General features: G+C 37.6%; 1 protein-coding gene across 1 annotated transcript in view; it reads right to left on the bottom strand.

Moving 5' to 3' along the window:
* The window catches only part of LOC121673491 (TBC1 domain family member 5-like), a 116,022-nt gene extending 114,781 nt beyond the window's left edge, over window positions 1-1,241 (bottom strand). Inside the window, exon 1 of the mRNA XM_042046826.1 lies at window positions 1,150-1,241. Coding sequence (XP_041902760.1) covers window positions 1,150-1,241 — 92 coding nt within the window. The remainder of the gene's footprint in view (window positions 1-1,149) is intronic.
* Window positions 1,242-16,863: the final 15,622 nt, after the last annotated feature.

Raw genomic sequence — 16,863 nt, 5'->3', positions numbered from 1 at the left:
CTTCCTCTGGGTGTTTGAATCGCAGCAAACTCTTTGCTGTTCCCTCTCGGTCCTTACAAAAAGTCTTTCTTTTCAACATCCTCAAGACCAGGCTGTTTGCTCCTTGCTCTCCTCAGCAATCTCTCTGTCTCCAGACTGCAACAGGTTCTCCAACATTGTGTCCCTCCCTGCCACCCCATGCCCGAGGCTCCCCGTGACCAGCACAGCTCACTGTCTGCACCATGGTGCAACACTCCCCACCCAGCCGGCTGCAACCTGGACAAGGCGACCAGGCAGGTTCCTCCTGCCTGCCTGCACCTCTGTGAAGCACGGATTCCAGCAGAGTACAAACCGAAAAAAATCCCAACCAATACAGTCCACTAAATGATTCCAAAATAATCATGTGGTAAGCTTGTTTTGTTTTATCATACTTAAACATGAAAATCAGATGTAATCCTTCTGGTTAGCACAAATCATACTATTAATTTATTAGTCACAAGGACAAAGATTTTTTTGTAGCAGAGGCAGTATTTTGCAGGGTGAAAGATGAAAGATACACCTGCTGATTAGCTTTCTGTGCTTTCAAGCACAAGACACCCTCTGGTATGTACCCAAGCAAGATTGAAGCTCAATGATATTGCTGAAAAAAGTTTCTTTAACTGCTGCTTACTGACAACAAATTGAAATATTATTTTGCTGTCAAATAATCTCAAATGTTACTAATCCTGGCTTTGTTTTTTCACACAAAATAATGAGGAAATACAGTTCCATGTGGTCCATAGATCAAGCTACTTTGGAGAAGATCAAAAAGGTTTTCACTGGTGAGTTGAATATTTCAACATTTAGCTTAGTTGCTGTGAGCTTACTTTATTGCATACTTTGGAGGAAAAAAACTGCAAAAAACAACCTTAAAAATGTTTAGACTTACAAATATCTTGTACTTTCATTAGTTAAGCATTTTGAACAACTTTCTAAAAAAAAAAGTAATCCAGAAAACAAATTTCCAGATAATTTCTTAATCAAATCCTTCCTGTTCTTTAGTTCACTGACTTTCATTTAGATTGCACAATCCTCCTAAAGTAGGACCTGTTCTTTTGCTTTAAATAGATTATGCTTCTTATTATAATCAACTTCCTAAAAATTAGAAAATAAATATAAAAAATTACCAACCTGTAAGAAATAAAAGTTCCATCTGATTCTGAGGTGTGGGGTGTGCTTCCATTTTCATTTGATCCTCCTAATATAAAAATAAGAGAAAACATCTTTGTTGTAAGAAAAACAAATGTTGATGATAACTGCAACTGATTTTACCATATATGGTAACTTTAGTTATAACAAAACTCACCTAAAACTTACATAGACAAATCTCAACTTTAACTCTTCAAATTCTTACAGGTATCTTAACTAGCCTCCGTGTTCAAACTGGAGTCGGAATGTTCTGAAAATCTGATACTTAATTTCACTTGAAGTTTTGATTGAGGCCCTTCTCAAATTATTAAACACAGTTTAACTAGTCTAAGGTTACAGAAGTACACCATATAAGTAGACAAGCTGGATTTTACCAACATTAAGTAAAAAAATGTAAAAGTTCATCTGTTTTGTAAAAAATTCTGAGTTGAATTTGTGATACCAGGGTTTTTTTGTCATAGGATAAGTTCAAAACTTCTCTGAAAGAACCTATTAAGACCTCCGCCAAACATCTTGTTTTACGTCCTGTGGGCTGGTGATACATAGAACCATAATGTTACCAGAAATCAAGGATTACAAGGAAATTTTCCTCTCTATAACGACTTCTATTGAAAGACTGCTAAAAGCCAGGAGTCATGTATTTACTCTTGTCCTGTTTTATACTGTTTATTCTTGCCCTGTAATTTAGCTTGATAGTTCTTCTATGTCCCTGTGTGCCTCCTTAGTTAATTTACAGGTAGCACTGCACACCTCTGATCTGTGTTCTGCTGACTGAAATCAAGTTCTCGCAGTCTTTTTTCTAAATGATGCTTTGTATTCCCTGTGTTCTTTAACTCAGTCCTTCTTACATATGGGAAAGAAGGGACAGGAGCTGTAGACAGCATACTAGAAGTTTAGACAGTTGATAATTTGGACAGTGGTTTTCTTCTCTATCAAACAAATCTTGCTCGATACAGTCAACTGTTGTGCCACTCCATCCTGCAGTTTCACAGCCATCCTTAACCAACATGCCTACACACTTACTCTCCACTTTTTATTTACAGAGAGAAGTTTGCAGTTTACACTAAAAATTCTTGCTAGTGCAATACTGTAGTTCACACAATGTCATGCTGTTTGTAGTCCTCTTTTCTTCAGAAACAACCAGTCCTACCTGAACACTCTATTTGTGCTTGCACTAGATATTACCTTCAAATAATTTTACTTAATAAAAGGCTATCAGCTCTTGTTCTGTGGCAAGACAATAAATGAAAATATTGGATAAGACTGGTTCAACCCCAAGCTTCACTAAAAATAATTCATTAAAATCTGCATTTCTCTATTTATCCTAAAACTACTATACTTCACTAATCCCCATCCTTTTTATTTCACATAATCTCCTGTGACACTACATCAGATGCTTTATTGAGGTCCAGATAGACTTAATGCATTTCCTGAACATATATTTTGACAAGCAAGCAGGTTAGTTGGCCACAATCTCCCATTTAACACAAAACCCCTACAATAAAGGTTATGCCATTTGCTTTACTTTTCTCTCTTACTTCTTTCTTAAAAGCTTTTCTAAAGCATAGATGATGGTCAGCCCATGCAGGTGCTTTGCTATCACCTTTCTTTTCCCTGTTAATCTAGGTACAGGTACCTATTTTTTTATTTTGTATTTCCACTCATCAGCCATGAACTAAAATAGTAAAAAATTGTTTCATGCAGCAGCATTCATTGGTATTCTTGAAAGACATTTACCCTGCAAGTCAGATGCTTTAATCTCTATTAACTCTGCTAATTTACAGTATCCACCCAACACTCCCGTTTATTTTATTGATTTATTTTCAGGCCTTTGCCTGAAATTCTATTTTTACTGAAAATTATTTTTCCTTTTCAGATCATACCTGGATTACATTGAGTATCATTTGACCATTCACACTGGAGAATGGTTCTAATTTTCTTCCCTAGAAAGCTTCTTTCCATAATCAAGTAATATTTTCTTGTTTATTTAAATTCTCATCTTATGGTCTAATTCAACTTAATTTTTGCTATTTGTCGCTACAACCCCGTACTTTCTGATATCCAGGATGTGGCCTTCTCTGCAGATCAAGCTGTTTTTCTGTTTCTTTGAGGATCTCTGCTTATTCTAGACATTCCTTAAAAAAATACTTAATCATTCACTTCGGCATAGAACTTCCAAGTGTTTCTTTTCTTGTCTAATTTGGAATGCAGGGGTTTTTATTAACTTTTGCACCTTTGTCTAAAATAAATCCCAAACCTCTACTACATCTTAGTCTAAAATCATTCAGTCCAGTTGATTTCACTAATTAGCTCTCTCAATTTATTTTGAAAATGGAAATCCTACTTAATCAATCTGCTTTTTGTTTACTAAATTTAACTAAATTAACAACACCAGATATTTCATCCAGGAGCCGACCCTCCCGTTATTAATAACCATCTGTTCATTTTTTTTTCTCATATCTTGTAAAATAGTGTCCCATATTGGGACAATTTTCAGTAATACGCTTTTTCATATATTACCGATCTCCACATCTGATCCTGAGCATTCAGACAAATGACTGAACTATGTTCAGTCTCTGTTAAAGCCATATGGCCAGGTGCAGTGGTATTGGGCAATGGCTACAGGGACACAGCACATCAAAATGGGTCCTGAATGCACTACTGCACTTTATTTGTACTTGAACAACTCCTAAGCATTTGCCTACCAGACTAGTGAGATTGAAAAAGAAAACTCATTCACAATGCTAAGTTGATATACTGAAAAAACATGTCTTTTCAAGAATAGCAACATAATCCTCCTCCTTCCTGAAGAATGAACTTTAAGACTATCTCAAAAAATGCATGGACTTTATGAGCTTTCAACAAAACCATTAGCCCTGCTCAAAGAGTGAACAGGACATTGCAAAGATAACAAGGATAATAGTTGTTCTCTCACCAGGATCCCCACAGTTGTTGGGATCCTGGGTCTCCTACATCCACTGAGGTGTTCTTCACAAACTACTCTAAGTGCAGCTTGCTTTTTTCTGAATACAATAATTTCCTTTATTTAATGACCGCCAAAATACTTTAGCATTTTTAATTGTATACCCATCATTAATAAATCTCATAATCATACAAGTTACTGTTTGGGCACTTTTTTGCAAGCTGCTTTTGCTGCTTCATCATGTCATTAGTAGCAGCTCCCAAAATTGGATAGGGCTAGGTGTATTCAGCTCTCAAACCCAGGATTTAGTGGAACAGACCCTTCTGTGATTGCTCCCTTGCTCTACCCCTTTAAGATGGGTATGTCTGTTATGGCACCTTGAAAGATGATTAAGACGTCTTTCACTGAAAGTGATAAAAATCATAAAGCAAAGAGCAAAGTATTCATTTTCTTAACAGAAGACTCCCTAAATTTTACCTAGTTTAAACCAAAAGGCTTTTTAGCAAATCCTATTAAGTTTCCATAGTTAGTGATATAGAGGACAAATGAGACTGCTGCTTCACTAAGTAATGACATTAAGCTGTGGGAATCCATGCCCTGGATCACCTCTCCTCAGGAAAGTTCCAGTTACGCCTTCTGAAAGATACAGTGAACTCTCAGTAGAACAGATATATTACTTCTATCTTCTTCACTGATAATGACCCAAATTTCTGGTAAAATGGGGATGTGTACTGAACAGTTAGGAACAGAAGATTCATGATGCTCATAACAAAAACTGTAGTCTCCTTTAAAAAATTGATTCAGTATTATCCTAATATTTAGTTTCTTTCTGAAACTCAGTTATGGGAAGAAGGGTTTTGCTTAAGAAACAGAGGATACTCTACTAACCCTGCTATGCACCTTCTGAAAAGCTTTCCTAACTTCAAATGCACAAGCTGGGGGAAAAAAGGTAAAATAAATCCTGTCACACTTTCAGAGAAAAGAGAAGGGAAACGAGCAATACTGTAACAAGCATCTGTATCAAAGTAAGTATGGCTTTCAGCACTAGAGCAGTTACTGGTTTTAATACAATAATAAAATAAGGCTGTATCCTTCCAAAGGGACTGAAAATTACTTGGTTTGCTGCTTCTTTAACTAAGCAACTCCCTCGCCTGGGAATGAAAACTCTCCGAAATTGCCCCATTTCAGCAAGGTCTGTTCTTGTGCACAGAGACCAACAGCTAAAGGGAGCTGGGCCCTGGGTAGCTGGGACCTGACACTACTGGACACAACTGGAGGCAGTTATAAGACAAGTTGTGTAACTCAAAATTGACACTTTTACTAACTAATCAAAAAAGAACATTTCAAATGCAGGCTTCTTTAGACTTCTGAGATGCATGGAGAAGGATTTGCAAACGGTACACTTGCTAGGGTACTAGATTCACCCAGAACACATGGGCTTGTCACTTGCAGTAACTGTTTTCTTGCCAAGAACATATTTGAGATTATAGGCATAGCATAAAATGGGAGAAACCAGAATAAGGAAGCTGCGAAATACACTTCCTGAAGATTATCTGAAAACTATCTGTAGAAATTGTAACAAGGAGAAGCCCAATTGAAACTTGCACACTACTTTCTTTTAACGGTGATGGAATCACAGAACTATTTAGGTTGAAAAAGACTTGTAACATCATCAAGCCTTAACACTAACCCAGCACTGCCAAGTCCAGCATTCAACCATGTCCCCACGTGCCACATCTTTAAAAAAAACAGATGTCTTTTAAATACCTCCAGGGATGGTGACTCAACTGATAGGGTATTTTCTCACAGAAGAGCTTTTTCAAGGTGCAGTGCACAGCTTCCACTTCAGATAATAAGAAGAAACTGGACAGCATTTCAAAGCCCCAATTCACAGGTGGGAACTCTGGGTATGCTCCAGGCACAATGAACACTGAGCTTAAGCATGTACTCAGCAAGAGTAAAAAAGCATGTGAAGAATGATGTAGGGATCAGACATTTCTCCCTCAACTCTTTCATTACATCTTGAAAACAGCTATTTCCCGTGAGAAGTAAAAATTCAGCACTGGACTTCTTATGGAGAAGGCATGGGATACTGTTACAACCAGCTCCAAGTCAACAAAGACAAGAAGCTTGAGTGACATGGCCTTGCTTGATGGCTGCACTCCTAACTTAAAAAATAATCAAACTATTTTTGTTTCTTTTGAAAATATACTTTGATACTGAAGAATTGTCTTCAAATATATACATATTTCTGCATGCATGCATACACACACATATGCATGTCTGTATGTGAGCACACGTGTATTTATATAGTGCAAACCAATTTACCAATCTTGTGTCAGCTATGAAAAGGTTTTATGGCTGGCAGTTTAGGAATTTGTGATAAAATGATCCTATTTAAGTGACTGAACTGTGCATTTCCCTGCTTACAAGTGTCATGATGGAGACAGATCCTTCTGACCTGTTTGCACTCTGCTTAATGTTTTTCTTTGTATTCTAATCAGGGGTTAAAATGTTGTTAAAACACAAAATTTATTTAACAGTTGTGAAAATTTAAGTTGATATAAACACTCGATCATTAATGCAGTGTTTTATGATTAGAGACAAGTCAAATTTTAACACAAATCTATGCTTGCAGTCTAAGGTTGTCAATTCTTATAACACGACTTCAAATTTCCATGCTATATTAATTTTCAGCATATTTAAAGCTTAATAATTTAATGATTTATCCAATTTTAATTTATACTTTCAAAACCACTTTGAACAATCTGAGGTGCCACTGGAGATCACAACAGTGGTCCTGGTTAAGTCAAATAATAATTATAGCGCTTTCACTTTAAAGATGAGATTATTTTTAATTATTGAGTGAAGTACTTGAGGTACCATACTTATATAATTACGCTACTCATTAAATGGTTATTGAAAGCTGAAATGTAATTTTAATGACAGCTACCTATTTTTCTTTGCACACTTTATAGATGACAGATCAGTCAGGAATTCTAGTTTGCTCAAAAAATCTTTGCAGCTGCACTGGTTCTTTCAGGTGTAAAACAATTAAGCTGTTCTTTTTTTAAAACTTTAAACACTTTTTTTCCCTCAAATGATATTGATATAATATACAGAAACTAGTAAAAACAGAACAATAAAGCATGGATATTTTTTCTTCTTCACAATAATATCACAATGCTGTCCCTAAACTATATACCTTCCAAACAATATCCCCCCCCCAAAATAGTGACAATACAAATATGGAATAAAATTTTTAGTCAAAATGTATTCCTCATATAATACAAACAACAACAAAAAAATTGCTTAACAGATTGCAGACCTTTATTGTGAGTATAAAGGGGTAATCAACATACAATAAGCATTTTACTATGCTTTAAAACTATATATAATACCATGAGATCCCTTTGCTTTTTCTAACACTAAGATTCACAACTCTTCAAACATAAAATTCTTTTTTACTATTTACTCCACAGATAGATATTCATCAGACTGATCTGGATGAAATTTATTCGAACATGTAGGCATCTCTCACAATTGACACTACAGAGCTCTGGTCTCAGAAATGAGCACCTAAACACTTATGCTCTGTATCTTAAGCCTTTATATGCAATGTTTGAAAATCAGGGTATTTCTCCGTTGTTTCAAAGACCGGTATCTTGTCCAAATTAAGCTTTCCTTTTTCACAATGAAAACCAAACAGAGAAGTAAATTTGTTTCATTAACAATATTAAAGCAAAGATTTCTGAGTTTGCTGTATGGGGAAAAGGCAATAAAGTTTTGAAGAGGGAAAAACTGCTTTGTTCCTTCAATCCCCTGGTTGAAATTAATTATAGCAAATGTTTATGAAAACATCTGTTCCATACAGTTATAAATTCTTAATTTTAGCATGGGCGATTCCAAGCTCCTCTATTATTTTGAAAGAGAACAGTCTGACAACTGAAAGGTTTACAAAAGACCAGACAATTCGTATTTCTACAGCACCAAATATGCAGTTTGGAAAGTCTTCAGGATCTCTGCAGCCAAGGAAAAATAAAATAAAATACAAAAAGCCTAAGACGACAGAAGCTTTCTGATAGAAAGAAGCTGATAGACCAAAATGGCAGTGGGAGGGGAAAAAAAAAAAAATAAAAGGAGAACTAACCCCGAAAACATACGGCAAATTGAGATTTTACTACAGAAAGCACATCTTTCAGAGGTGAAACGCCGCGGAGCCGCGGCTTTCCGCGCGCGGGCTGCGGGCGGGGGCCGGGCGCTGCCGCGCGGGGCCAGCAGAGGGCGCTGCAGAGTTTGGGAAGCGGCGGCCGCCCCCGCCGCGGGCTCGGCCCCGCGCGCAGCCGCGCAGCCCCCTCAGCGCGGAGCCTGCGGCCGGAGCAGCGCACAGCCGCCCGGAGTAATGCCTCCAGCCAAAGAGCTAAGTGCACGGCACTGCTGATATTTATTAAACAATTACCAGGCTGGAAAGTTGGAGAACGTTTCACTCTGAGCAAGTTCGGTTTTCTGAGATAAATATGATGCAACTTTTGGGTGAGCGATCTTTCACGTATAAACCTGGCTCTCTATCCCTCGCTTCAAGTTCATTTAGCATTAGAAGCACACTTTGAATGCATGGAGCACAGATTTCTGACAGCATTTTAGTTTTATCATCTCTGCTCTAAAATACTGTATTTTGCCACGAATGAAATAAAAACCTATACACTATGATAATTACTGATATATGAAGATAATTCATTATGAGATGAACTAATGAACTCGCCATTTGAAGTGCAAAAGTCAGAGAGGCTGAAATATTTTGTTTAACCTACAGTACTGACATGAAAAAAATATATTAAGCACTAACAGTGTTTTTTCCCCTTTAAGCTCATTTGAATTATTAAAGGAACATAATTGTAAAGCACAATATAGTACCCGTAGAGATGCCAATCTTGCGATAGTGAAAGCTGGTCACACTTAGAAGTAGGTAAGGAACACTGGCATCAAGGTGCAAAATCAAAGCCTGTTTTAGCCCTGCTGAAAGCTGTTTCAACAGTATGACAGGCAGACACATTGATTTGCATTTAGAAACAAAACTTCTGGAATAATATCTTGTACCGCATGTTGCTCAAACCCAGTCAATTCTGGTGTCTTTTGGATTGCTGACTTACGACAATCAAGTGGCACCTTCCATGATCTTTGCTTATAAAATCACAATTGTGTATGTGTATATGCATATATGTGTAAACTCAGTGTATTCTCCAGGCAACATCTCTGTTTGAAACATTTTTTTCTATGCACTTCTGTTTAAATCAAGACACATGAAATTAAGAGGGTTTCCATTTTAAGTGAAACTGCTTCTGAGTGTTCACAAATCTAAACACCAATCCTGTCATTAGGTTAGTCTGTAAATGAACATGCCACCATTCCCCATGTGAAATGTATGTGTGAAAAAGTGTGGATGGGAAAAGATATACAGGGGTCTAGATGACTGATTCTGAAATTAGAATGTAGCATCAGTGTTTAAGAAATGTAGTCCCATGCAGTTCAATTTAAAATAAATTCAACAATAAGTACATTCAAGGGACTTATTTATGGTATTTCTTTTCCTGTTGAAGCCTCTGCATTTACCAAAATAGACTGAGCTATATACACTGTACTCTGAACTAAAACCAATATAATACACAACAGTAAGAAATTTTACTCGAAGGGCACTGAACTAATTCATATGAATGCTTCAGAAGAATTCCCAGGTGATTGAAAGTTACCAAAATCTCAAATACTTTATATCCAGATGTGTTTTAATATAATCTCTCTAGGCATGATGGGAAGGAAAAAAGTTTAACTGTGATGCAAATAGTGATTTAAACACTTCAGAAAATGCATGTACATGGAAAAATAGTTTGACTTCCCATTTAGTGGGAACCACACAATACTAGCTTATATAAGCAAATGTGACTCCACTGAAGTCAATACACATTTAGTCCAGTAATGCCTGAACTGAATTTGCTACCAGCAGCAATAAGACTGGTAGAACAAAAAATCCACAGGGTAAGGTAAAAGGTGATTCTTCTAAGTGTTTTTCAGTTATTTCTCCCAGTGCACCTGTCTTTGGTCCATAGTATACTATGCCCACTTCTGTTCATACGCTAGTGCCTGTATCTGCCACATAACCTGGCTGATCTTTTATCATGTATAACTTAAACAAATTCCTAGGTCATCTCACCAAGTGTGACTCAAAGGACTCCAGGATAAGATACATTTTGGTGTAGTCTGATTGAAGTGGAAACTGTATACCTAATAAATAACATCATCGCTAACTTCAGTAAATTCTTTAAGAGCACACACAATTTTCAAAATCACAAATTAGCAAAATTAGTAAAACAGAGGACAGAGTAATGCAGTTTAACTAGGGACAAGCAGCATAACTAGACTTTGCACAGAAAGAAAAAAAAATCTTAGAAGCTGCCTGGCTTCATTGCTAGGAATTTACACCCTGATGATATACAAATGCTGAGTGACTTATACTTGCATCCAGAAGAATTTAGCTAATTTTAACTTATAAACAGCCTAAAAGGCCTTTGAGCTATAAATTGCAATAAACTAAAGATGGCAAAAGGCAATAAACATGAGTTAATGACTCAGCATCCTCCTGAGATAGCACTGGTCATGCAGCTTTGCTTAATCTTAGACATGCACAATCACTATAAAAAGGTGGTCTCCAGAGACCATTTATACTAAGAAAAACATACCATCTCTTTACATGTTTAAAGGCTACTATCGTCCTTTAACTTACTTCAATTACACCCTATTTTTAACCACATTTCTATCTTATAGATTGTTGCAATCCTTCTGTTTGGGATAATAAATCATATGGATGTATAGTCTGATTTTCATATTCAAAAGCAGTAATGCATATTGCATTGAGCTTAGGAAAAAAAAAAAACTGAAACAAAAAAGATTGATCAGGAGTTTTCTAGCATTCTGTTGTTTTTCCAAGATTAAATGATAGTAGAAGACAAACAAGAAAAGATTAAGTGCCCTTTTATTGAAATAGAACTGCCCTTTCAACAAGGAGCTAGCTGATCTGAAACTGTAACAGGTTTGTCAGGAGAAAAGCCAACCTGGCCAGGGAGCCACGTGGCAGTGATATGCAGCCTCACCTCCTAAAGTTGGGGAGGTGGTCTCACGATAACCAGGACCAGGAGTTAAAAAGAGCTTCGCTTCTTTGCTGTTTCTTATCAAAGGACGCTACTGCAGCAGGCTGATGACTTACAGCATTGCTGATGGATGTGAAAGGCTTCTGAAAGCAAAATGTGCTCTCCTGGACCTTCTTTCTGGAGTGCAAATGTGTTTAATGAAAACATGAAAAATCATGCCACTTTCCTTTGCCCAGCACATGCATGCAAAGAGGGACAGCCTGAAATCAGAGCATCCACCACACCGTGGTGACATGTGTGTAATTAGCTACTTGCTCGTCTGGAATGGGAAAACAGACAGCATTTATGGCTAGGAAGCAACCAGAAAGAAAAAAAGAATTTCAGAATAATAAATGAATAAAAGAATTAACGGAAACACAGAAATTTGGGCACATGAGAAACTAAAGGGCAGAGGAGCTACTTGGCATCCAGTGCAAGGGCTGGCACTACCCCCGAGAGGCAGCAGCAGAAATATGGCTCCAAGGAAGAGGAAACAGACCAGAAGCTTCAAGTAAGGAAGTTGTCACTGAGATGCAAGACTGGGCAACACCTGGGCTTTCCTTAAATTCTACAGTTGTAAAAGCACACAGTAAGAGGTGAAGAAAGTCCCATGTGCAGGAATGTGGGAAGCGGCCAGTCACTAATATGTCCAGGGCCAGGGAGACACTCTTGGGCACCCACAGCATCCCTGTCACTCCAGCTCAGCTCCACCAACCCCTTCTAGCTGCAGCCTCCTACTTCCCTACCACAACTCCTCTTAGCACTGCTGGAAGCAGCCAGATCTGTAGGTCCAAAAGGCTGCTTTGGATTTATATTAACATAAATTGCAGAACAACTTATTAAATTAATTAGAAATAGGATCCTGCTCACATCTATTCAGTAAACATGTTATTAATAATGTAATTAAGTAACACATTTAAAGTTATCTGTGTAAAACTTAAGACCTGTTCCAACAGCAGCAGAGTCTAGAGGTAGCACAATTCAGAAACACACTGTTAAAAGAAGAAAAAAAACCCATCATGCTACCTTCACCTTACCACAGCACTAGTACCTGGCAACCTGGCAAGGCATCTGAGGAAAAACCCAGAACCTGAAGACAACCAACACTGTCACATAGGCTCAAAAACTCTATGGTTAAAGGGTGTTACTGCTGCTGATGGAACAGCCCTTATCCTAATCAAATTAACTATACAGAAGGAACACACACCAGGAAGGGACAACTGAGCTTACAGCTGCCTGGCTTGGTTTTACAAGACAAAGCCAGAAAGCCCTGGACTACCATTGAGGCTGTCTAATTAAGGCTGTTAATTCTTGGCATACATTGTGCATTCAGTAGACCCATAACTGAGAGAACACAAAATGGAGCAGTACCCTACATTTTCTATAAATTTCTCCAAAGAAAAAAACATGTCACCAAACAGTAGAAAAGAAGTACCGAGCTAGAGCTTTTAAGCTGCCAAATCAAAATATGCCACGGCATAATGAAAACACTAGATTTTAATCAAAATTCTTGTAAATCAACCTTTAGTCAATTTGGAGAGTACCAACTGTGCACTTTGCTGGTGCAAAAGCAGATGCATGTTGTGAATGACAGATCTAGAAAAATTTGAAGAGCAAAGGTATATATGCATTAGCAGTAAACTCTAGATGTCTAAGAGATGAAAGTCCACAGCTACATCAGAATATAAAAATATATCGAATTGACAGCAAGAGTGACAAAACACTTCTATTTGCTACAGTGCAAGGTAGTTTGTCAAACAATGATCACTTTGTTGTAGATGTTGAGGAAAAAAACTCCCCACAAAACATTTTCGCAAAAAAGTATGTAATCCACCACAGGACAGATTTCTGTTCTCCATCCTTGCCCTCCTGTGCAGAGGATGAGTAGCGTCAATTCCTAGTGGCAGTTCAGAATGGAACTAAGGATGCAAGTACAAAGCACTAGGAAGACGTAAGAAATATGAGACTTCTAAAATGCAAATGAGACAAGTATGACTAGATTTTTCTTGTGCCTAACGATTATATTGAAGTTTTTCAAAAGTTTGATGATTTAATTTACACAATAATAGAAAAAATCATTTAGTAGTGGTCAATTCTTCTCAACAGTTAGCTCAGTTCTCTAACACAAAAATGTCCAATATCTTTAAGCCAAAAAAGAAAACAGTCTGTGTGCAAGACAAAAATGTTACCCAGCATCAGAGAGATTCAGCTTTTTCATCTTGTATTTTTTGACCGAGTACCACCTAAAGAAAATCTGAAAAGGCATTTCGCATATGTAATTCATATTAAAACTCAAAAATAACCATCTGGAGAGCAACATAACAGTCCTGAGGGTCTACAAATTCTAAAACATTTTCCCTCTTCCTTCAGTTTCACCTCAATTCAGGACGCGGACATGATTTGCTTTATGACAAGCATGGTACCTCTCCACCAAGCTGGAGAGGAGAAAAAGCTCTGAACCAGAGACTTGGCTCTTGCATACTAGAGCTCTGCATTCTCAGCAGGCTTCACACTGCTCCCCCCACCAGTGCCCCAGCACAGAGCTCGAGTGATGTGGAAGGAATGGGTCTGCACCAGGTCATTCAGTGTATCCATAGCGCGGTATTAGAGACCCTAAAGGAGGTGCTGAATTTTCATGCATCCTATGGGAGTGAGATTCCATACAATAGCTGTCTTACTCAAGTACAGGCATTATTTGAAAATGCTGTGACTGCAGGTTGTAAGACAGAGCAAGAAAGAATATCTACGTCTGAACAAGGCTTCCGTTTCCTCCCATTGGAATGACAGTGAATAAAGGCGACGAAAATTACAGCATGTGAATACTGGTGTAATTACTGAATGGTTCCCCACATAATTATGCAAAACAAATCTATCCATAAGTTAATGTAGCCATTTTCTTTTTGAAACAGAATTTTCATGCCATCCATCAGTCACCCAAAAACACAAACCTTAGATGACTTAAGTACACAGAATTTACTCATTTGGTCTGTAATATAAGCAATGCATGTGAGTAGAAATAAAGGTTTAATGAAACAAAATAACATACTCCACTAGGGAAAACATATTTTGCCCAAAGAAAAAACTAATGTAAGTAAGTGGAGGCTTCACTATTTGATAAATATAGCCCCAAAGGTTATATGTTTACTGAAAGAATATAAATATCGTAGGTGATGTAGATTTTTTTTCATTTGACTGGAAACATTAATTGCTTTCTAAATACAATAATATTCTTTCAACCTGTGAGGTCTCATTTCTTTTACAGCAAGAAGTAACCAATTACCTAACAAAAATGTTTACATTAATCACAATCACGCTATATTTTAATTTTTATACCACCAATTTTATTTTTACTTAGAAGTGAACTCCCTCAGGCATTCTTTTGTGCTGTTAATTTCTATCAGTGATAAAGTTCCCTTAAGCTTCTTTTAACATCTACTGGACATGACCTCATAAAATTTAATGCCACTCATTAACCCCAAGCACTTAACTTTACACAGTAATGTCAGGCATCTGACTTTTCAGTGCATGAGAAATCCAAGTGGGAACTGTTTGAGAGATACAAATTACAAATCACTTGAGTAGTAGGAAGAGCTGCAGTGAACAATATTAAAGGGTAAATCAAGACTTGAGCAAAAGTAGGGTTCTTGTGATGCCTTCTATCTAAAATTATAAAACATTTATACAAACAAGGGGGAGGCTGCAACGTGATTGTTTTGGCTTGTGAGGGGACTGAAATTCAGAGCTGAGGCTGAATGCCAGGTTTTTAACACTGTCTGAAGCAAATATGATGTGCAGTCATGTTTTCTCGGCTGTCCGGCAGCCTTCAGGCATTTGGGAGGAGCACAGGTGTTAGGAACACCTTACATTCTGCGAAGGCCACACACGAGCGAGACTGGGGTAAGCCAGAAGAAGCCGTTCCATCAAAGTGCTCCTCCCTTTTTTCCTGCAACAGCCTTGCCTAGGTTTAGCTTTAGAGTGTGGTTGTTCTTCCGATTTTGGTTATGTACCAAGAAAGCTCTCGGAGGGACAGCACTGTTTTTATTTTCCCCGAGATGCACAGATGGGTGATGTCTGCTTAACTCATTTAACCATATTTCCCAGTGGCTTCACACATGTTGGAGAAAATGTGGAAAATTCTAGAGGTGAATGAAAAAAAATACTTAACAACAATTTTCTGGCTTCTCTTGAACCATTCAAGGACATTTCTTGTGGGGAGTTGAAACTGAGTGACAGCCTGTCATGGCCCTGAGTGTAAAAAAAAAGGCACATTGTTAGGGGGGAAAAAAAAAGTGGTTTATTTTCTATTTCTGTTGGCTCAAGAGATATCTAGGCATCCTCTGTGAAAAAGGACAGTGCTATGCAGCTAGATACATGAAACATGGCCCGTCGGAGTTCCTGATAGCAATCTGCTTATTCAGCTCTGTTATGAAAAATCCCCTCCCCTAGTCTGTAGACAGGGCATGCTTTTTCTTGGTGTCACAGGCTGTTACATTCTGGGTTAAGCAGTTGATGCTGTTGGAGCAGGGATCAACTTAACATTTCTATACAAATTATACAAGGTAGCTATAAATTGCTTCGTGAGAAGCCACGTGAGATTTGATGTGATGTCTCTAAGTGCTACAAGTTTATTTATTTTTCAGCAGCAAAAAGAGCTGGCTTTCAGAACTAAGCGGTAGCTCCTGAATTTACTGATCTTAACTGGAAAATATTTACTCTGCTACCCCATAAATCTAAACAGAAGGAAGCTGTTTTGCTGAAGCTTTATCTCCACAGAAAGGTATCTCGAAGCGAAAGGTAGGTATGACAGAATTGAGGTTTTCGCATGTGAACAACTGTGATCTCTGATACGAGCCCCAGCTCCAATTTCTCTGAATGACTGTTTTAGCTATAAACCACCCAGAACCAAAATCTACAGTCAATACACACTCCACACTATTGAAAATGTTTTTGCATCTTGCCTGCCACTGGTCTAAGATCACTTTAGCGTAATTACAGCTTGATGCAACATCAGTAAGTGTGCATCAGTTGGAAAAGTTTTTATTGCCTAATAGCAGGGAATGGTAATAAAGCAGATGTACACCAGGCCACATGACAATGGCAACCAATTGGTCTGTATTTGGCAAAGCAAAGTATTAATGTTTTATAAACACAATGTATGTTATACTTTTCTAACAATAGGGATGTAAATCTCTGCACAGCATAAGCACTTGGGCTGATCAACACAGAGATACTGCTGTGATAGGTACTTTGAAGTTGTAGATAAGAGCTCAAGCTGTAAGATGCCAAAAAAATTGGAAGTTTATAAAGAATCACTGCCAGACTCTTAAATGTAGTAGCACTTGTGGGACTTTCTGTAATATAAATAGTAATTACCTTCAATGCAGAATGTATCTACAAAAATAAATATACTGGTGCATATACCAAAACTCGCAACTCAGTTTTCTATTTGAGAACCAAACTTTAAAATCTGTAAATTCTGAGTAAAACAACCCCCAAAAAAATCTTTTGCTCAACACCCCCTACCATGCAGTGCCCAAATACACGTATACGTGTGCACGCACATACACAACTGCTCCAATATCCATACACAAACAC

The sequence above is a fragment of the Corvus kubaryi genome, unplaced genomic scaffold (assembly GCF_017639235.1).
Source record: "Corvus kubaryi isolate FWS band 111438036 unplaced genomic scaffold, C.kubaryi_AGA036_p1.0 65459, whole genome shotgun sequence".
NCBI classification, from domain to species: domain Eukaryota; kingdom Metazoa; phylum Chordata; class Aves; order Passeriformes; family Corvidae; genus Corvus; species Corvus kubaryi.
The sequence above is the reverse complement of the archived record's forward strand: the minus strand, read 5'-3'. Positions and strand labels throughout refer to the sequence as shown.